General features: G+C 43.9%; 1 protein-coding gene across 2 annotated transcripts in view; it reads left to right on the top strand.

Annotated features, from left to right (window-relative positions):
• Positions 1–22299, top strand: part of RAP1A (RAP1A, member of RAS oncogene family) — a 75370-nt gene that overhangs the window by 34652 nt on the left and 18419 nt on the right. For both annotated transcript variants that reach the window (XM_083172803.1, XM_083172804.1), the window contains 4 exons: positions 2669–2755; positions 11815–11883; positions 12027–12083; positions 14246–14386. In XM_083172803.1, coding sequence (XP_083028929.1) covers positions 2699–2755; positions 11815–11883; positions 12027–12083; positions 14246–14386 — 324 coding nt within the window. In that variant the 5' untranslated portion in view covers positions 2669–2698. The remainder of the gene's footprint in view (positions 1–2668; positions 2756–11814; positions 11884–12026; positions 12084–14245; positions 14387–22299) is intronic.

Below are 22299 nucleotides of genomic sequence, written 5' to 3'. Positions count from 1 at the left end.
GACAACAATCCCTTAATTGATCGCTCCATTTAGCCACAAACAGCTCATTGGTGGTGTGTTACGTTTGGTGGTGTGTCATCACAAGCAATGGCACTCACCCTCCTTTCTGCCCTTTCTATTGCTGGACTTGCATATTCAATTTATGGTCCATATTCAAATGTTTAAGCACCAGCATTTCCGCTTGCACACTCTGGGCTGTCAGCCATGCATTGGGTGGACCACTAAAGGTCGACATGGCTTAGGTTGACACCTGAAATAGGTTGACATGGATGGAATGTTGACACTAGCATTAGGTCAACAATGGCTAGGTCGACAGTCAAAAGATCAACATGGGTTTTTCCCTTTTCTGACCCAGCGTGCAGACAGGCGGCATGTTGTGAAGGGAGAATAGATCAATACGGACGGTGTAATGGTTAGCATGACTGCTTCACAGTGCTGAGGGCATGGGTTCGATTCTCACCATGGCTTTATAATGGTGCAGAGTTTGTATATTCTCCCCGTACTTGCGTGGGTTTCCTCCGGGTACTCTGGTTTCCTCCCTCAATCTAAAACTATACTGTAGGTTAATTGTCTCCCAAAAAATTAACCCTAGAATGTCTGTGTGCGTGTACATGTGGTAGGGAATTTTGGGGCAGATGTATTAAGTCTGGCGAAGAGATAAACTGGAGATAAAGTGGAGAAAAAGTGGAAGGAGATAAAGCACCAGCCAATCAGCAGTGTTTGAAATATGACAGTTGGAAGTTGATTGGCTGGTGCTTTATCTCCTTCCACCTTTTCTCCACTTTATCTCCAGTTTATCTCTTCGCCAGGCTTAATACATCTGCCCCATAGATTGTAAGCTCCACTGGGGCAGGGACTGATGTGAATGTTCAGCTATACTCTGTAAAGCGCTGCGGAATATGTGTGCGCTATATAATGTTGTGTACACGGGCCGATATGGCTTCCGATGTTGCCGATTATAGTGAACATCGGAAGCCATATCGCATGCTTTTTTTTAGGGCTTGCGAGCCCGATGCGTTACGGATGCGCGCTCCCGTGTGAGCGCAAAGCAGCAGCCAGATAGAGGGCAGCCAAGACTATATATAGTGCAGATCTGCACTATATAGTCTAAATTGTGCCCCTCCATGCATGCCGTGTGATGCGATCTGATCGCATCGGGACTCTCCTAGCACGGCATATCGCCCTCGTGTGTACACACCATAAGAAACTGTTAATAAATAATAAATAGTGTGCTGAGTGTAGCAAGCTCAAAGCATGGCGAGCACAGCAGTGCACAGATGTTGACATTTGGGACTAAAAGTGGTAAACCATTTTGACCTAGCCATTGTCAATTTTCCTTGCATGTTGACGTATGCTATGTTGACCATCAGTGGTTGAACCAATGCATGTTGACCTTAGGGTGTGAGGTCATTGGGTCAACCAACCAAACTAACAGCCCGATGCATGAGAGGTTACTTGGAAATCATTAGTTTATCTTCCCCCATTTTTTTGGAGCACTGCTCTGTTCCTGAGGTACCAGTAGATATCCGTACTGGAACCGTAAATATATAAAGTATAGTTTTTATGGTAAGTCACTTTACATGGCTACTATTGGTGCAGTCTGGAGTAAGAAAGCCTAGTTCACGCACTGGGAGTCCAAACAATTGACCAGCTTCTGTCACTGGACCTATGGGTACCCAAAAACAATTGAATTGCCCCCCCCCCCCCGCCCCCAATTTTTTTTTTTTCTTGGTGAGAACTCTTAATTTCTTTAAGTAGTAACTGATACCAGTTGGCTACACGTTTAACATCTTCTGTTAGGGTAGCTACTAGTAATTCAACATGGTGGCAAGGCTAGTACATTTAAAGTTTTCAGGTATACTGTAGTTTAGTCTGATAGTCTGATATAGAAGGTAACTTTCTCTATCCATATAGTATACTGGAATGGTCTCCTGAATACTATTATAATAGTGTCATTAACCTTTAAGCCACATAGCCATAGTAAATTACCACAACTAATGGATTTCCTAGGGCAAGTATGGCCAAACTGTGGCCCTCCAGCTGTTGTGAAACTACACGTCCCATCATGTCTTGCCATAGTTTTAGCATTTCCTAATAGCAAAACTCTGGCAAGGCATGATGGGACTTGTAGTTTCACCACAGCTGGAGGGCCATAGTTTGGACAGGCCTGTCCTAGGGGCTACCTAATTAGTCTAACTAGCCAGCACTTATCGTGGATTATGCTGAGGCAGAAACCCCAATAACTGCTTTCAGTGCAGCACTAACCTATTGGTAGGGAAAGTAATTCCGTATGTCGTGTTTAATTTTTACGTTATGTTTTTATTTTTGGTGGTTTTTAAAATGGATTATAACGATAGCCTAATAGTGACCATTGGACTAAAATCATTATAGCCCATTTTTATAGGCCAAGAACTCGAATACCCCTTTTTAGTGAGCAACAATTGCATATACATGCAGTTCCAAGGGTTTGTTTCAATACTTATGTCATCACTTCAAAGAAAGCTCATTATACAAAATGCAACCTATTGTAAACTTGACATTTATTTGGGGTGGTCTTGCGCTACTGTGGAATTCTATATGCAAATTGTTTTGGTGGTTTTGTAATTATTAAATGCTTAAAATGTAACTTTCATAATTTTGCTGATTAACAAACCTCCTCTTCTTGCAGTTTGCAGCAGTATTTGACAAACCAAAAAACATGCGCGAGTACAAGCTCGTGGTCCTTGGTTCTGGAGGAGTCGGGAAGTCTGCTCTCGTAAGTAAAACATCACATTTTAAGACTTTTAAGGTCTAGGTTATATTTCATAGGGCAGTATTCAATGAGAAAAGTTCTCCGTGTTTTGTGGAGAATTTGTGCTTTGTTCGCCTTGGACGGAGCATTTTGCTCTCCAAAAGCGAGCAACCCTATTCAATGTGAAATATTCTCCGTCTTTCTAAGTGATTTTCTCCGTCTCTCTCCGTGTAGCAATTCTCCATCTTTTGATGGAGAGCTGGAATGTGAACTTTTGAACGTAAAGGTTTTTTTTTTTAAATTTTGGTGTCAAAAAATCAGGTTTTTTTTCCTGTGAAGGGGCATGTTATTTTTATTCATGTGCTTATAGCACATGAATATATATTTAATTTAAAAAAAAATATTTTTTTTTTTTTTTTTACACAGTGCAGCCAGCAGGGGGCTCGAGCCGCTCATTAGATATTCATATATTCACTGCACCCGAACGTAACTATGCACGAACGGTGCAGTGAATACTGGGTCCCCCGCTGGCTATAGGGGGGTGCAGCCTGGGTCCTGGAGAGCCCCCCTCCCCTCCACAGTCCTCTGGAGCAGCCAGGGAGACTTTAATCTCTCTGGCTGCTTCCGGCTCCCTGAAAGCTCCCTGCTCCCTGCAGGGGTTAAGACTCGCCGCGAGTGGCGGCGAGTCTTAACCACATTGAATAGAGGGAGCAGGAGTGGCAGCGAGCCCTCCGGAACACGGAGAGTGCATGGAGAGCGAAATAAAACGCTCTCCATGCACGGAGAACTTTTTCATTGAATACTGCCCATAGACTGCTTGTCCATGTGTATAAAGCCCCATACACATGGGGCGACTCCAGCTGCGCAATGCAGTTTAGTATGGATCGCTCAGCACACACAGCTGACACACATGTTATGCATCAGCAATGTGTACTGATTGATCTGTGCTGACCAGTGTTCTCTGATGAGAACAATGACTATCTGATTAGACGTTGACTACAGGTAGTCAACAGCTAGTCAGGTGACTAGTGCATCACCATTGTTCTAGGGGATACACACGGAGAGATCCGTGCTTACTTTCTAAGCGGTCTAGTCAGATCTCTTAAAAAAACTTTCTTAAATTGCCCCTTGTGTAGGCTGCCTTGTGTAGTCTGCTCCAGCACCCTAGAAAAAGCATAATAAGGATATGAGTGACTTTGACGAGGACCAAATTGTGATGGCTAGTCCACTGTGTCACAGCATATCCTAAACAGCAGGTCTTTCTGCTATGCACTGGTTAGAACCTACCAAACTTGTCCATGGAAGAGCAGCAAGTGAAGAGAGAGAGGGTCATTAAGTTCCCAAAGGGAAGGCATGCTAGCCTGTCTGGTCCAATCCCATGGAACAGCTATGGTAGCACAAACTGCTGAAAACGATATTGCTGGCTATGATAAAAAGTACAATAAAGTGCATTGCAGCTTGCTGCAGACTGGCCAGAGTCCCCATGATAACCTCTGTCTGTGACCAAACGCTCCTACAAATGGGCTAGCATCAGAATTGGAGCATGGAGCAATGAAAGGTGGCCTGGTCTAAGGAATCACGTTTTCATTTGCATCGTGTACGAGTGTGTGTACTTGTGAAAGAGATGGTGCCAGGATGTAAGAATGCAAGCTGGCAACATCAGTGAGATGCTTTGGGCAATGTTCTTCTGGAAGACCTTGGTTCCTGGCATTTATGTGGATGCTACTTTGAAGCATGCCACCAACATTAACATTGTAGCAGACAAAGTACTACCCTTCATTGCGCAGTATTCCCTGACGACAGTGGATTCTTTCTATACCTATATATAGTGTTCAGATTTTTTGGAACAGGGTACAATGTAATGCCCATTACACATTAAATCACACACGGCAGAGAGCTTTTAGAGGTTTAATAAATGGTAGGGTGCTGCGCTCTGCAAAAGAAGCTTATAGAGAACACTATAGATCAGTGATTTTTAATTAGATTTAAAAATTGCCAGGGCACACCATGAGAACCCCATAGGGAAAAATACATTGGCCCCCATATTAAAACAAACACACTGGTCCCCACAGGTAACAAAAATAAAATGCATTCGCCCTTTACATGAAAAGAGACCAGTAAATAATAGTTGAACTGGTGGTGGCTGTAAACTGGTTCGGGCATCTCTAGATCTCTAGATTTAAAAACAGCTCAAGGCACACTAATGTGTCACGGCACAGTGGTTGAAAAACACTGCTATAGATATATCTATCTATTCTCAAATTTAGGATCCAACAGTATCTTATGAGTAACCAGGCAATATGTACTGAATATAGATTGTGAGATGTAGATAGCAAATATGTACATTGCTGCAATTCATTTGCTTGTTAATGTCTTGCCTGGCATGGTTGCATCATATGCGACCACACCAGTAAGGGCATTATCTGATTGCAAACAACTTGACCAGTCAGAAACAGTGTGGGCGGCTACAGTTAGTAAATATTCCCGCAGCTGCCACTTGGAGGGACCTTCCAGATCCTCCTCTTCCCTGCATAACTTTCTAGTGTCTGTTGTGCTGCCGATCAGTCAGCAAGACAGCACCCTCCACCCAGCGGCTGCAAACTTTAGCAGCCACTGAGGAAATGTAACTTAGCCCCCCACCCCAGTGCGTACCTGGTGTCTGCTGCTGGTAAAATGAGTCAGAAGGTTTTTTTTATGGAGGTGGGGGGGGGGGGGTTGTCAGTTGAGGGGTTAAACACTTTAGCAGCATAATTAGTGTTTTTTTTGCTGATATTGTGTGAGATACTGAAAGAGTTAACGGATTAGGTAATTATGGGACCTTATCGCTCATGGTGCTTATGTTTGGACAAGTTCACCAAATATTTGCAAGCTGCATAGGAAAGACCTTTGATCTGCAGTAAGTTATTAAGCAATAGCTGTATGTAAAAAGCAATGTGTATGGATAGACTGGTTTTGGTCCCAATGTTACATTTAAGTTGTGTTTTTTACGGGGTTATGGAGATATTTTTTTTTTTTTTGTTCTTTGCTAGAGACTCTAAAATACAAATGATAGAAATAGCTTTTCCATGAATATTAATGGTTTAAATGCATTTGACTGATCAGGTTTAAGTAACAACTCTAAAAGAAACCAGTCCAGTTTTTAACAGTCAAGCAGATAATGTTAGGACTTAATGTAAGACATTGGATAAATGCATACAAAGTGTACAATTGGCCGTGCATGAAAGAATGTATTTTGCATTAATAAACTTCAGAGTGGGTAATTCAGCTGCTTTATTTTGGGGACACCAGCAGAGAGATTAAATGGTCAGGCGCGACTACATTATTCTGATTTCACTCTTCTGTGCAAGGACATATTTTCTAAACAAGGATTAAAAAAAAACAATGTTTTATGAGGAGGGAAGTGGTGTGTGTGTGTGTGTGTGTATACAGTATGTGTGTATGTATAATACATGTATAATTATTGCATGCGCACACAGGTGTACAGTATGTATCCCACGTATCTGTCACTGTTGAGTGTCTTTTAGCCAGAAATGCCTCTTATGGTGTGTACACACGGGGGCGATATGCCATGCTATGCGAGTCCTGATACGATCAGATCGCATCGGGACTTGCATCGCACGGCATGCATGGAGGGGCACAATTTAGACTATATAGTGCAGATCTGCACTGTATAGTCTGGGCTGCCCTCTCTATCTGGCTGCTGATTTGCACTCACACGGGAGCACGCATCGGGCTTGCAAGCCCTAAAAAAAGCATGCAATCTGCATGCAATATGGCTTCCGATGTTCCCTATATCGGCAACATCGGAAGCCATATCTCACCGTGTGTACACACCATTAGACACAACTGGCAACAGTCACATTTTTCTCTCAGCTTCCGGAGGTGCAAGAGAATGTTCGCTCAAACCACAGACATTAAAGTGCCCAACCTGGACATTTAGATGCACAAATTAGACTGCTCTGTGCGTTTAAACCTAATGCTTTCAGACGCGTCAAATGCAAACTGGCGTAAGTTCAGAGTAACATTTGAATTGCTCTGATAGGCGTCCATATTCATAGGCACTGGAAAGAATTAAATTCCCCCGATGCTGCTTATAGGTTACAGGAAACTGCTAAATTGTATGTGTTGATTGTATATCTGCATGTAAGGGAGTTTGTATATGAAGCACAGAGAACTTGAAATGTGATAGAAACCTGCTCCGTTGCATTGTAGAACTTTGTATGCAGACTCAGAGGGATAAATTTACAAAGATGGGATGTTGCCCATAGCAACCAATCAGATTCTTATTTATTTTGTTTAATTTTTTTTTTAGCACCTTCTAGAAGATAATAGGATCTTATTGGTTGCTATGGGCAACATCCCATCTTCCATAGAACTCCCATCTTGGTAAAGTTACCCTAGAGACTTGGTGACATACAGATATACTGGTGTATCCTAATTGCATCACATTGTATCCAAAATTATTTTTTATTTTAGCAAAAAAGTTACCCAAAGTTAGCAGTCTCACAAGACATGATGTGCCAAAATGGACTGGTTGGCACGACTTCAGTGAAGATGTATGAAGGCGCATCTGTATATATCAGTTTTCCGTTAATTTATCTCCCTGCAAGAATTAATGTATAAGACTAGGTGCCAGATGTACTAAGCTTGGAAAGTGATAAACCACTAGCCAATCAGCTCATAACGGTCATGCTACAGGCTGGGTTTGAAAAATAAAAGATAGGAGCTGATTGGTGGTGTATCAGTCTCCATGTTATCACTTTTCAAGGCTTGGTACATTTTACTCTTAAAGTGGTTCTTATATACCATCAAATTATCTCTGTGTGTAGGTATATATGTATGAACTTCTACATCGCTGCCTGTGGGAATTTCAGATGTCTTAAGTATTATAGCTAGTGACCATCCAAAAGTATAAGTAATGTGGCAAGTAGCATAATGCTGTTAAATTAGTTTCCAAAAATATCCTGAAAATTAATTAATTGCTTATAGTTTGATTACAATATTAGTCAGTTCACTTATCTGTAAAGCACCTTAAAGAAAAATATTTCTGGTCGCCGCTTAAGGCAAAATGTGTTGAAGGTGCGGCTCCCCGAAATCTCCCCTAGTCTCACAAATTGTCCAATGTCCACAGTCCTTTTACTTTATGGCACATCCTGTCTTTCATGTTTATTTAAATGTGTGTATGTATGTGTCCCAGTATGTCTCCTCCTATTTTTTCAATAAGGGAACAATAATTTAAGTCCAATTTTTTATTTTTTTTTGCAGTCTAATTAGATAGCCCTTGGCAAGCCTGTAGGGTAACAGTAGTACAATTTATTAATGACTCCCCGCAAAATCTGCTTACAAAAGCATAAAGGCCCATCCACACTTGCCGATTTTCTGCTGAAAATCAGTCAAAACGGGTGTTTTGACCGATTTTCAGGTGAAAATCGCCTAGTGTGTATGGAGCAGAGATCATCCACTAGCGATGATGCGCGCTCCCGCATCATCGCTGTCAAAGTGGGTAATCTGCTGGTAAAACCAGCATGCCTGGCGATCATGGCTTCTTTTGGAACCATCATCTCTCAGTGTGTATGCGGCGAGCGATGATGGTCCAAAGAAGACCTTCTGCTGGGCCGGCCTCCATTCCCCTGCTCCCTACTGCTGATTTTACATGGCCGCGGCAATTGTACCCTCCCCCGCTCCCTCCCTCTGACCTGCGCTCCCGATTCCCATCCAAGTAGCCTAGGCGCTACTGCACTCGCCCGCTGCCTCCCGTGCCTCCCAGAGTCATACTCACCCGCCCTGCTCCGTCCGCCCCCTCCGTCACAATTGAAGAAGCTGCTGGACGCTTCTCCAGTGCAGAAGCGCTGCTGCAGCTATTACAAGCGAGTACACTGCCACCAATGTTGTTTATGTATTATGCTGGTATTAACTAGCAAACCACTGGCCACAAATGTAATTATGTATTATGCTGGTATTAACCAGCAAACCACTGGCCACCAATGTAATTATGTATTATGCTGGTATTAACCAGCAAACCACTGGCCACCAATGTAGGAAAAAAACAACAACCTAGTAATGTATACATCACTGGCACAGGCCAGCGATGTATACGTTACTAGTGCCACTTGCCACCAATGAAAAAATATAATAAGCTGGTAACGTATACATCGCTGGTGCAGGCCAGCAATGTATACATTACCGGCTTATATATTTTTTACATTGGTGGGCAGTGGCACTAGTAACGTATACATCGCTGGCCTGCACCAGCGATGTATAAGTTAGCGGATCCGCTGCCCATCAATGTAAATAAATGAGTCGGTAACGTATACATTGCTGGCCTGCGTCAGCGATGTATATGTTACCAACTCATTTACTTACATTGATGGGCAGTGGATCCACTAACATATACAATGCTGGTGCAGGCCAGCGATCTATACGTTACTAGTGCCACTGCCCACCAATGTAAAAAATATATAAGCCAGTAACGTATACATCGCTGGCCTGCACCAGCGATGTATAACTTAGCGGATCCACTGCCCACCAATGTAAAAAAAGAGCCGCTAACGTATGCATCACTGGTGTAAAATGTTACTAGTGCCGCTGCCCACCAATGTTAAGAAATGAGCCGATAAAGCACGCCAGCATTGTATACATTAGCGGCTCATTTCTTAACATAGGTGGGCAGTGGCGCTGGTAACGTATACATCGCTGGCTCATGTTTTTTTTAACATTGAAGAGTGGATCCACTAACGTATACATCCCTGGCCAGCGATGTATACGTTACCGCCTCATAAATATATATATATTTTTTTTAACATTGGTGGCCTCTGCTCCCACCCTTGGAATTCAAACCCCGCCCATTATGTAAAAAGCTTTTCTAATGAAAGATTTTCAGCAAAGTCTTTCGCCTCCTGAAAATCTCTTGCTCTTTGGGGAAAGTAGCTCACTGTGTACTCACTACTTTGGTAAAATATATATCTTTTAGAGATTTTGGCAAAGTCTTTTGAAATGAAAATCTTTAAGTGTGTATGGGCCTTAAGACTTGAAGCATAGCTCATCCAAGTCATACTTAAGGCCCATACACACTAGAAGATTTTCATTTCAAAAGAGTTTCCCAAAATCTCTGATAGATATATCTTCCCCAAAGTAGTGCGTACACACTGAGCCATTTTCCCAAAGAGCAAGAGATTTTCAGACTTTGCTGAAAATCTTTCATATAAAAGCTGATTTACATAATGGGCAGGGTTTGAATTACAAGGGTGGGAGCAGGGACCATTTTATTGAGTGCATTCTAGTTCTTGGTGCATGATTCAGAGCTGATTGCTGGGCTGCGTATATTCGGAGCCCATGATCAGGTAAACTACACCCGCGCCGCAATCCCAAACGTGTGCACGGCAAACTTTTATTTGCAGCTTTGCATGTAGGGAGAAATCTATTCATTGCGCCAGCAATGTATACGTTATGCCATAACAAAATATACATGGGGGGGGGGGGGTGTCAGTGGCGGCAGTAGCATATACATTGCTGGCCTGCGAAAAATGGAAGGCATGGCTTTGTGGGAAAGGGGACTATGCACTCCGTAATGCCCATTACACATATGCCACACACCGTAATGCCCATTAAATATAGTGCCGTTTACCTACATGCTCATTGCTAGGGTTTTCATGCACAGTGCCAGTGGTAACATGCTATGTGCACTGCACTGTGCGGTTCTGCCTCCTTATGCTCACCTTGACCTGATGTCTGTCCCTGCCTGCATCACTAAAGGAGACTGCCGGGCAGAGCGGTGCGGTCATCCGACTGTCTCAGAGCAGGTCCATCTGTCCGCGACTCGCAGCCAATCAGGCGAGTTGCAAGCAGGCGTGTCATTCGAAATAGCCGCACAGCGGATGGTTGGACCTGCTCTGAGACAGCCGGGTTTACCACCACTCTGCCGGCTGTCTCCTTTAATGATGCAGGCAGGGACAGAGAGCAGGGCAAGGTGAGCGGATGTTCCGCCTCCAAAATGAACTGATAGAAAGCATTTCTGCCCCGTTCCAGCTCAATTTAACCCATGGTGGACAGTCATATATACATTGCTGGCCAGTGTCAGCTATGTATATATTACTGGCTAATAACTAAATCATTGGTGCCCAGTGGTGCCTGTAATAGATTGCTGGCATGTGCCAGCAATCTATATATTACTGGCTTATGACTGTCATTGGTGCCTGCAATATATAGATTGCTGGCATGTGCCAGCAATCTATATATTACTGGCTTATGATTGTCATTGGTGCCCAGTGGTGCCTGTAATATATAGATTGCTGGCATGTGCCAGCAATCTATATATTACTGGCTTATAAAAGAAACATTGGTGGCCAGTGCTGCTCCGTGTGGAGCAGGACAGAGGGAGGCGGGGCATGTGGCCGGACCCGGGAGGGCAAGCTTAGATGACCAGCGGGGCTAACGGCAGGGTGAGACAGGCGGGGGAGCAGGGCTCTTCAGCATCCAGCAGCAGCCAGCCGGACACAGCAATTCAGCGGGGCAGCGTGGACAATTGAGTATAACAGGAGGGGTGGGGGCGGGGCGTACCGCCGGGCTGAAAATGGTTAATCTTTCAGCCCGGCAGCGTACACACACAGAGATGATGGCTGAAAAAATCAGCCATCATCTCTGGCATGCTGGTAAAACCAGCAGATGAGAGTTTGACAGCGATGATGCGGGAGCGCGCATCATTGCTAGTCTGCAGTCTGGGAGGCATACACACTAGGCAATTTTCACTGGAAAATCGCTCAAAACTGCTGTTTTGGCCGATTTTCAGGTGAAAATTTTCAAGTGTGTATGGGCCTTTAACGTGCCTTCATCCAGCAAATCCAGTAGTTGACTTTCAATGTTTTACAGCTGACAATTCCTTTATACTGGGCAGGGTGTAGGAAGTCACCCAACCTGTTGGTTGACTTCGCCTCTGAGTAATCTGTAATGAAAAGCCAGTACATTGCTCCAAGTCAGTGTTAGTGTGGAAGCGATTACAGAATTGCTTGTATTCACTTATAAAGTGTTGCTTGATATCTCAAGTATTTGATAGTAAAATATGTTATTTTGTTCTCTCCCTTATTCAGACAGTACAATTCGTTCAGGGAATTTTTGTTGAAAAATATGATCCTACCATTGAGGATTCCTACAGAAAGGTAAATGGAGGATGAGGACAGTATTTTTTGTGTATTTAATTGTATCCCTTTTTCATGTTAATATTTAAAAAAAAAAAAAAAATTGTGTAACGGTAGTCTTTGTCTACTGCAGTTTAAGTAATGTAATTGTCTTTTTGTTGCAGCAAGTGGAAGTAGAAGGTCAACAATGTATGCTTGAAATTCTCGACACAGCAGGAACTGTAAGCAAAATATTGCTGCTTTCTATCTATGTTTCGCTCTTTATCCTGTTGTGGCACTATACCACTCTTTCTTCGCAATGCCCTGACGGAAATGGTGCTTTCACATTAAACCAGGATCACCCATTATGCAGAGGGCGACTTGTGTTTAAACCTTGTAACATTAGTCAAATTGCTGACTTGTTCGACCCGGGTTATAAGCTTTGGAGCTTTCACACCGCACCTTGCCACTGGTCGACTTGGCAACAACCCGGCAAAAACACAAGTCTGAGGTTTGGTGTGTAAGGGGTGTTCCTGGTGAACCGCTCCGTTATTCTCATCAATAAAACCACACATTTGTGCTGAATTGCATTTTGTAGTGTACAGACCTTGGTGTATGCTGTAGACCTTGAACTTGGTACACACTATACAATGGTCAAACAGTGCAATATCAGAGATGTTCCTTGTACTCCCGGACAAACAATATAGTGTATACACACTGCAATCTTTGAAATTAATATAGATCATACATCTGGTGTTTGATATATTGGGTATATACATAGGTAGTCCGTACACACTGCGCGATATGCTGATACTCTTCTATATCCTCCAATTGAGCAGTATGTACGACAGAGCAAAACACAGGTTCATGTGAGTGAGTAATAGTGTGTACACACTGGGTAATTTATCATTCGGATTTGCCACTGAACATCAAACAATCTATTGTGTACCCAGCTAATGTTGGTAGCTAGATTCGTGAAAGATGTCTCGCCAACATTTTTCCTGCCTTATGAGAATAAGTAAAGGGAACAGTTATCTGGGAGGAGACCATTTTTGCACTGAATGAGCGGAACATCTTTTATAAACGATTACATGGAGGAAACGGGTAGTGTGAGTTCTTGATGTTCTACTTTTCACATGTCCGTTTTTGGGAAAGCTGTCCCCTTTAGTGGTGCCTCCCCTCCAGCATGTCACAGTTTTCGTAACTCACTGGTTTAGAGCACCCAAATCTGTGACAAGCAGACAGGCCCTAATGCAACTGCAACCTTGTGATATTTCTGTCTGCTTATTAGTCATTAGAATCTGTTACAGGTTTAGTAAATATGGAGCCCCTGAGGCTGAATATGTAAGATGTGTTGCAGAAGGACCAAATCCTTTTGAGGACACTGCTGTCCAACCATAATAAAGATCAGGTTGTTGTCTTTGTAGCCAAACTGATTAGTGGGTTAATTTTGCAACTACTGAGCCAAAGATGACGCTAGCTTCATCTTTGCAGGGGCTGGCGATACATTTGCCGGCTTCCCCGAGGGGGCTTTAGTGCCCTGTGGCAACGGACCTTGCCCCCGATTCTCTCCGCCAGCGGGGAGGTGCTGGCGAGCGCCGGCACTGAACGAGAGAGGCACCATCTGTATGCTGAGGTTTCTTGTAAATTGACCCAATAAAAATAGTTTTAATCTTTTTTTCCATTTCCACACCATGCTTAAAGCTAATCTATTACCTCATATTAGCAGCATAGGTTTGCAATGATCAACGTTCCTAATTCTATGTGTCGGCTATCCAGAATATCAAACCTTTTCAGTTTCCTTGATGCCATTATAAATTCATAACCCAGCAGCTGTCCCTCAGACTTCCCTTCATCCACAGCCGGACTGTCATGAATTGGCAAGATCTATCGGGCTTTGTTGTCCGACCACTATATTGTTAAGTGTTTCTTAATTGTTCTCCCTGTTCTACCACAAAATAGAATAGGGCAATGCCTCAAAATAAGGATTGTTTTGAATCAAGCATCTAGAATGATACAGAAAATCTTTTTTTTTCTTTTTTCTTCCCAATACAATGTCTTATTAATGCGGTCTAATGGTGTGAATATGAAGCACAGGCAGCTTCCACTGATAAAAATATGCAGCATGTTTATATTTTGAGCGACAGAGGTTGTATCTGCATATGAAATGCTATGTTAGTGTTTTGCATAAGAGCACTGTAACATTACTTTTCATATGAAGATACTCGTGAAGTAATTGCTTTGTCTTTAAAATCATAGTATTGATATTTGTAAATGTGATTATGTTGTACTATGGTGCAGTCATGTTTTCATGAAATCTTGCTGTAGTTTATCTAGTGGATATTAAAACAATATTTTGAAGCATTTGTGAATTTGAAACAAACCTCTTTTTTGTATCATACAGGAGCAATTTACAGCTATGAGAGATTTGTATATGAAGAATGGTCAGGGTTTTGCACTAGTATACTCCATCACTGCACAGTCCACATTTAATGACTTGCAAGACTTGAGGGAACAGATTTTACGAGTTAAAGACACTGAAGACGTAAGTACTTTCCATTATTGCTGATGCCCGATATCATACTGTAATATCGAACAAAAGATTCACATAAAAAAAAAAAAAAATTTCCAGGATGACATATTTGTGCTTTATGTAATTAGAGGTCTTGAAGATGTTCTACTTCTAAAACTAGGAATGTAGGCGTAATGTCGACTGACAGCAGAGATTTATGGTTAGATTATGAAAGAAAGGTAGGATTAGGTACTTGGTGGGAGGGTTGTCTTTTCTACTAGGAAAGGATTAAAGGGGGTATTCAATCTTGGGTCACGGCTGTTGAGCTGGCCCGACAGCCGTGGCCCTGTCCCATTCTTGGTCTGCTCGAAGGAAAAATTTGCAGGCTGGATTTATTGTCCCACCTGCAGTGGGACGAGAAGGGAGCATGGCCACAAGCTGCAGCAAAGAGCTAGTCAATTTCCGGCCATTATTGGCAGAACGAGCCCGACTGCTTGTGAAGTCGGGCTCGTTCTGACGCGTTCCCTTGTTCGGTGAAGACCGCATTGAATAGGGCCCCGCAGCCATCTCCCCTGTCGGGAGATGGTTGCAGGAGATTGAATAACTCCCTAAATGTTAGTGTTAGTCTTACACACCATGTAAAGTGCTGCAGGATTCACAGAAAGTCACCCTAACTGGACCTGAAGGACCACTCTGGAGAATCAGGATCTTCCTTACCAGGTAAGTCACCACAAGAGCACCGGGATCATTTAGTCAACAACCTAAATAGGTTGACATTTCAATGTGATGAATGCCGATATGCTGCAGAGATGTTGACATTCTCATGTGAACAAAACATACCACACCACTAGATTTACAAAAGTAACATTTTAGGCGGATTTTACTAATGTTTCTATTTAATTCCATAAGTAAAGAACTTTGAAGTCAAATTAGTTTGTGGTGCTTAGATATTATATGAATATATTAATTTTTATTCATGTCCAACTAATCTTAAAGCCTTAAAATTAGAATTGACTCGCATTGACACATAATTTACTTAATACTCTTTGTGCCTGTAATGAATAGTTTTTGTTCTTCTAACTTGAAAGTTTTTCTTTTCTATATAGTATGTGCAACATTTTGGCTGTTTGTGTATAAGTGTTGATCTTCCTTGACAATTAGTTTCACAGCATTTTAACATTTAGAAAATTGGTGCTGTATGGTTGAGCTGCTAAATGTGACCTACTTAATCACATCTTCTTAACTTTATTTCCATGTGAAGCCAGAAATATAAATGGCACATTTATTAAAGCAGATTCCAGACCTTCTGAAGTCATGTAAAGCTAGTCTGACACATTTCACAAGTCTTGCACTAAATGGTATTAACATTGCAAAGATGACTGAATGTCAATGCAAAATGGGCTAATTTAGACAGTTCTGACCCCATTAACTTGGTTCTGCGTTGTATTTTTACATTTGCTAGTAGTAATGGAAATGGCACTTCTGTCTCCATAAAATGTTTATGATTTAAGTGTCAGTCAAGAAGTTTTGATCATATTTTAATTCATTTTGTCCTTTAGGCTGTTTTGCATCCTTTTGCTGTGCATTTTTACCACTTTTTTTATTTTTATTTTTTAACTAAATCTGCTGCATTTATATAAATGCATTTGTAGGATTAGCATAGTAACTATCTACACATAATATTGGTTCTCTTTATGTGCAGCTGTATTCTCTTTATGGTATTTACTAATATTGTGTGTGAAAATTCCTCCAGTGTCTTTGTGCCTACATACATGTGAACTGTTATCTTTTTGCAGTGCCAAGTCACATATTGTGAAATAAAAGGTTTTTCTCCCTGCAGGCCAAATAGCATTTCTCTTTCGTCCAGTCCGGTGACACAGCTAACCTTGGGATGTAGAGGGGTCCGCCAGGAGCCAGGCACCTATGCTTCAAAACTTTGGGAGCAGGCTCCTCCCTTCTGCATCCCATCATGCCTCAGTTTCGTTTAGGTGCCCACAGGAGTGGGTGCAATGCTGAGTGCTGCGCGCAGCCACACTTTTATTCTTTGGTTTTTTAGTTAGGTTTTATTATTTTCTTAACTTATAGTGCAGGTTTTGCCAGCATAGGACTTCTGCAGAAGTCATTACATGCTGAGAGCGCAGCAGGACACAGACAGAAGCGCGTCCTGTCAGTGTCCTGTGTGCGGAGAGGTACATTCAGGGAGAATGTGCGCTCTGCACAGCGCTGAGCTCCGCTCAGACGGAGACTGGTCCTGGGCCACGGGGGACCCCATCCAGCGCCTTGCTAGAAGGGGATCTTGGGGAAGGGTCCTCCAGCGATGGCGGACGCCATCTTTAACGGTTTGGGAGCTGAAATCCCCCAGGGAGTTGAAGCTCCTTACAGGACGCCCAGCGTTTCTGGGCAACTCCAAGTAATCCTAGAGGGGGAGTTACTGGAGATAGAGAGAGACAAGGTGGGTGCGTCCGAGGAGGATTTGGCGCCAAAAGCGCGACTTCCCTCAGGGTTTGGAAGATTGGACTCTTCCACTCGTTTCTGGCGCCATTACTCTGTGCTTGCTGCGGAGCGGAGAAAGACAGAGCCTGCTTGGAAGTCTCTCTGGTGAACGCTTCCTCCACTGTATCGCTAAGCAACAGGAAGACAGATAAGTACACTTGGTGCATTGCTCTGTGACTTTGCCTGAACGTTGTGCAGTGTTTAATACTTTATATTATCATGGCGGACGAAGGCAGTTCTGTTGCTGGGGAGGGAGCGCTTGAGATGTTTTATCATTGCAAAAAATGTAATGTTAATATGTCGGTTGAACAGTTGGACCAGGGGGAATTATGCCCTTCCTGTGAAGCTGTCCCCTGTGGAACTCGCACTACTAGTCCCAGGGAGGCTGAGCCGGGCCTGGGCTGTGGCTTTGGGACAGTCTGTGAAAGCTTTAGCAGAGGCATTAAACAGGCAAAGGGGATCGTTGGTGGGATCACCAGGTCCCATTCCCTCATCTCAGGGATCTCTTCCCCTTTCACAGGGAGACCCCATATTGCTGCAGACTATGCAGGATACTGCTCAGGGGGTACATAAAATGTCTTCCCTTTTGGAGCAATTCACGAAGGTTTCTGATGAATTTATGCTGCGGCAGAGTTCCACAGTGGTTCCTCCTGTATATGCTGATGATGATGTGGAGGAAGAGGATTTAACATGGTCACAGGGGGAGGAAGCAGATTTCTCAGCCTCTGGTATTGAGGACCTCATTTGGGCCGTCAAACAGGCATTGGATTTACCTGTAGAAGAAAAGTCTTCTGCACAGTGTGTGTTTAAGCGGAGTAAAAAGGATCCAGTGTCTTTCCCATCTGATGAGGGCATGGTGGCTCTGCTGGGTGAGGCTGGCAAAGTCCCAGACAAGAGGTTATTAATGGCCAAAAAATATGCAAACATGTATCCCATGCCGGAAAATCATGTTAAGGTGTGGGAGAAAGTTCCTTTGGTGGACTCCTCTGTGGCCAGATTGTCAAAAGCCACGGCACTGCCAGTGCAGGGTGGCGCGGCTTTTAAGGACCCGGTTGACAAAAAGGTAGAAGGTTGTTTAAAGGCAGTTTTTGAGGGAGTGGGTTTCACTATGAGGCCCATCATTGCCTCGGCTTGGGTGGCTAAGGCCATGATCAAGTTGGACTGAGTCTTTAGAGAGTCATCTGCAGCATGATGCAGAAGCTTTGGCCATGGTGGAAAAGTTAAGGTGTGCCGCAGAGTACATTGGTGAGGCCAGCGAGGAGGGCGCCAAGATGGCGTCAAAAGTCTCGGTCACGTCTGTCACGGCCAGAAGGGCTCTCTGGCTAAAGGCTTGGGACGCAGATAGTGAGTCCAAGAAGTCCTTAGAGAATATCCCCTTTAAAGGGGAGTTGTTGTTTGGCTCTGAATTGGAGGAGATAATCAAACAGGCAACGGGTGGTAAGAGCACTTTTCTTCCCACTACTTCAAAGTCTACTGGGTCGAAATTTGGAGTGTTCAAGCAGTCCTTTCGTTCCACCTTTAGGGGGGGAGCATCTGGCAGAGGTCAATCAGGCCGGGGAAGATTTCAGGCCGGCAGAGGTAGGACTTCCAAGTCCAGGTTTGGCGCCTTTAATAAGAAGCACATTGCCAAGGGGGAGGACAAACCCTCGGCATGACGGGGCGGCGACTCCCTGTTCTGGAATCAGGGTAGGGGGTCGACTCCTGCAATTTCAGGACAGTTGGAGGGTAGCCACGGAGGATCCGTGGGTGCTTTCAATTGTTTCAGAAGGATATCAGATAAAGCTAAGGGGACCGCCCCCTCGCAGGTTCCTTCCAACGCCCTTACCAAAAACAGCCTCCCTCAGAGCTTCTCTTTTGGCAGCAGCCATATCTCTAGAGGAGAAGGGGGTGGTCATTCCAGTGCCCCTAGGGGAGAGAAGAAAAGGGTTTTACTCAATACTCTTTTTGGTTCCCAAGCCAGACGGGTCTTTCAGACCCATTCTAAACTTAAAATCTTTGAATGCTCATCTCTGGGTGGATCACTTTCGCATGGAATCTCTACGGTCAGTGCTGCTGAGTATAGAACCAGGGGAGTTTTTAGCATCAGTAGACATTCAAGATGCCTATCTCCATGTTCCCATTCACAGGGAATTCCAGTCCTTGCTAAGATTTGCAATAGGAGAGAAGCATTGGCAATTCCAGGCACTTCCCTTTGGACTAGCCACAGCTCCGAGAGTATTCACCAAAGTGATGTCCATTATGGCGGCAGTTCTCAGGTTGGGGGGGATAACTGTTATCCCTTACCTGGACGATTTGCTTTTCAAAGCGGAATCGGCAGAGAAGTTGATGATCCACCTGGAGAGAGCGACACAGTTTTTAAGAGATCAGGGTTGGATTTTAAATTTACCCAAGTCCCACTTGACACCAACGCAGACTCTGAAATTTTTGGGGGTGATCATAGACACACATCTTCACAGGGTGTTTCTCCCAGAATCCAAATCGATGGAAATTCGACTGATGGTCTTGGAAATTCTACAAGCCCCGGCACCATCAGTGTGGCAGGGAGTCAGACTACTAGGAAAGATGGTGGCGACCTTCGAAACCTTGCAGTATGCCAGGTTCCACTCCAGAATTTTTCAATGGAACATCCTGGCTTGTTGGTCAGGAGATGCCAAAAGGATGAAATTGGAGATTCTTTACCTGTCCACGGAGTCCAGGAGGTCTCTCTTGTGGTGGACAGATGTGGAGAATTTACAAATGGGAAAGTCTCTCAGGTCTTGGGATTGGCTGGTCATTACGACCGACGCCAGTCTGAAGGGCTGGGGGGCAGTGACCCTTCATCTGAGACTGCAGGGGCTTTGGTCAGTAGAGGAGACAAAATTACCCATAAACATTCTAGAACTGAGGGCAGTACTGAATGCCTTACTACAGGCGGAGACGTATCTCAGAGGGTCTCCACTGAAAGTTCAGTCGGACAATGCCACGACGGTGGCCTATTTGAACCATCAAGGCGGGACTCGCAGCAAGATGGCTATGGCAGAGGTATCCAAAATCTTCAGCTGGGCGGAGATCAATGTTCCAGCATTATCGGCCATTTTTATACCGGGAGTCAAAAATGTGGAGGCGGATTACCTCAGCAGAGAATCCCTACAGGAGGGAGAGTGGTCTCTCCATCGAGAAGTCTTTCAAGAGATTGTCAGTCGTTGGGGTCTCCCAGACATAGACCTTATGGCAACGAGATCGAACCGTCAGCTTCAGACGTTTTGCTCCCGAGTAAGGGATTCGACTGCATGGGCGGTGGACGCCATGACAGTGCCGTGGGAGTTCCAGATGGTGTACATTTTTCCTCCCTTGCCCATGTTACCGAGGGTATTGAGGAAGATAAGGGACCAAAAGGTACAAGCAATTCTGATTGCTCCAGACTGGCCCAGGAGGTCTTGGTACTCCAATGTACTAAGGTTGTCCAAGGAGTCATGGAAACTTCCTCTACGCCAGGACCTGTTGTTACAAGGGCCGTTCCTTCACGAGGACCCAGCTCGTCTAAGTTTGACGGCGTGGCTTATGAAACCGCCTTACTGAAGAAAAAGGGGTTTTCGGATGAGGTTATTCAGACCATGTTGAGGGCCCGCAAGCCAGTGTCTGCGGCTAACTACCATAGGGTCTGGAAAATCTACATTAGATGGTGTGAGAGACAGAAGCTGCACACTTCCAGATTCAGTTTGTCTAGACTATTGAATTTCTTGCAGGATGGCTTTTCTTCAGGCCTTAGTCTGCAATCGTTAAAGGTACAACTATCGGCCTTATCTATATTTTTTCAAAAAAGGGTAGCCTTGTTGCCGGAGGTTCAGACGTTTTTACAAGGAGTTGCTAGACTCAAACCACCTTATAAGCAGCCAGTGGCACCTTGGGATCTGTCCTTGGTTCTATCCATGCTACAGAATCCTCCTTTTGAACCACTTAGATCTGCAGAATTGAAGTATGTGACATGGAAACTTACTTTTTTATTGGCTATTGCATCAGCCAGACGTGTGTCAGAATTGGGTGCTTTATCATGTAAATCACCATTCTTAATATTTCATGATGACAGGGCTGTGTTACGCACAGTTCCTAAATTCCTACCTAAAGTAGTGACGTCTTTTCATTTGAACCAGGAAATTGTACTTCCAGTTTTTGTTCCCCCAGAAGGGGTTAAAAATAGGGACAGAATGAAAAGGTTGGATGTTGTCCGCGCCTTGCGGATATACATAGAGAGGGTAAAGGACTTTCGCAAGTCAGAATTGCTCTTGGTGCTATATGATGTGCATAAAATTGGGTGGCCTGCTTCCAAGCAGACCATTGCACGTTGGTTAAGATCTACCATTGCCTTTGCCTACTGTAAAGCGGGTAGACCTGTTCCATCTCGTATTAATGCACACACTACCAGGTCGGTTGCTTCTTCCTGGGCGGTGCGCCATGGGGCTACAGCGGAGCAGTTGTGTAGGGCTGCCACCTGGTCCTCTGTTCATACCTTTACCAAATTTTACAGGTTCCATGAGTTCGCGTCGGAGGACGCTTCATTCGGACGGGCAGTGATGAGATCTGCTAGTCTGAGCGTACCCTCCCAAAGGACCGGCTCGTGAACGTCCCAAGGTTAGCTGTGTCACCGGACTGGACGAAAGAGAAAAGGGGATTTTTGTAAGAACTTACCGTTCGAACCCCTTTCTCTGAGTCCAGTCCGGTGACACAGCGATCCCTCCCTTACGCTCAGTTAAGTGTACCGTTCATGTGTTGCCATGTTATGGTTAATGTTATGTTGCCTTGAAAGATATATGCATATATATATATATATAAAAGATGTTCAGGCATTGTTCTGAGTTATGTATCCTAGTGTGCTTTTGAAGTCGAACTGAGGCATGATGGGATGCAGAAGGGAGGAGCCTGCTCCCAAAGTTTTGAAGCATAGGTGCCTGGCTCCTGGCGGACCCCTCTACATCCCAAGGTTAGCTGTGTCACCGGACTGGACTCAGAGAAAGGGGTTCGAACGGTAAGTTCTTACAAAAATCCCCTTATAACCTAGTAAGTCAGTGTTTCACAATTCCAGTTGAGGAACCAAATGTGTTTCCTCATCTCCTTGCATTAGTATGTTTTGTATTCATTTATGGACTAACCTAGTTTTTAAAAGTAGCACAGATAATTATATTACTTGTGATTCTGGGCCAGATGTATCAAGCTTCAAAAGTGATAAAATGGAGAGTGATCAACAACCAAGCCTGTAACATGTCAGGTAGGAGCTGGCTGTTTATCACTCTCCATTTTATCACTTTTAAAGCTTGATCCATCTGGCCCTCTGTGAGGAGCTATGCAAAACGTGTAAATTATGGGTCCCATAAGCAATTTAAAAAAAGTGGCCACTGCAGCTTAAGCAGCATGTTTATGCAGCAGATACTGTTTTATGCCCTGCAATAGTGGTAGAGTTAATTTTATGAACCATAGTA

Source organism: Crinia signifera, chromosome 2 (assembly GCF_055691185.1).
Source record: "Crinia signifera chromosome 2, ASM5569118v1, whole genome shotgun sequence".
NCBI classification, from domain to species: domain Eukaryota; kingdom Metazoa; phylum Chordata; class Amphibia; order Anura; family Myobatrachidae; genus Crinia; species Crinia signifera.
The sequence above is the reverse complement of the archived record's forward strand: the minus strand, read 5'-3'. Positions and strand labels throughout refer to the sequence as shown.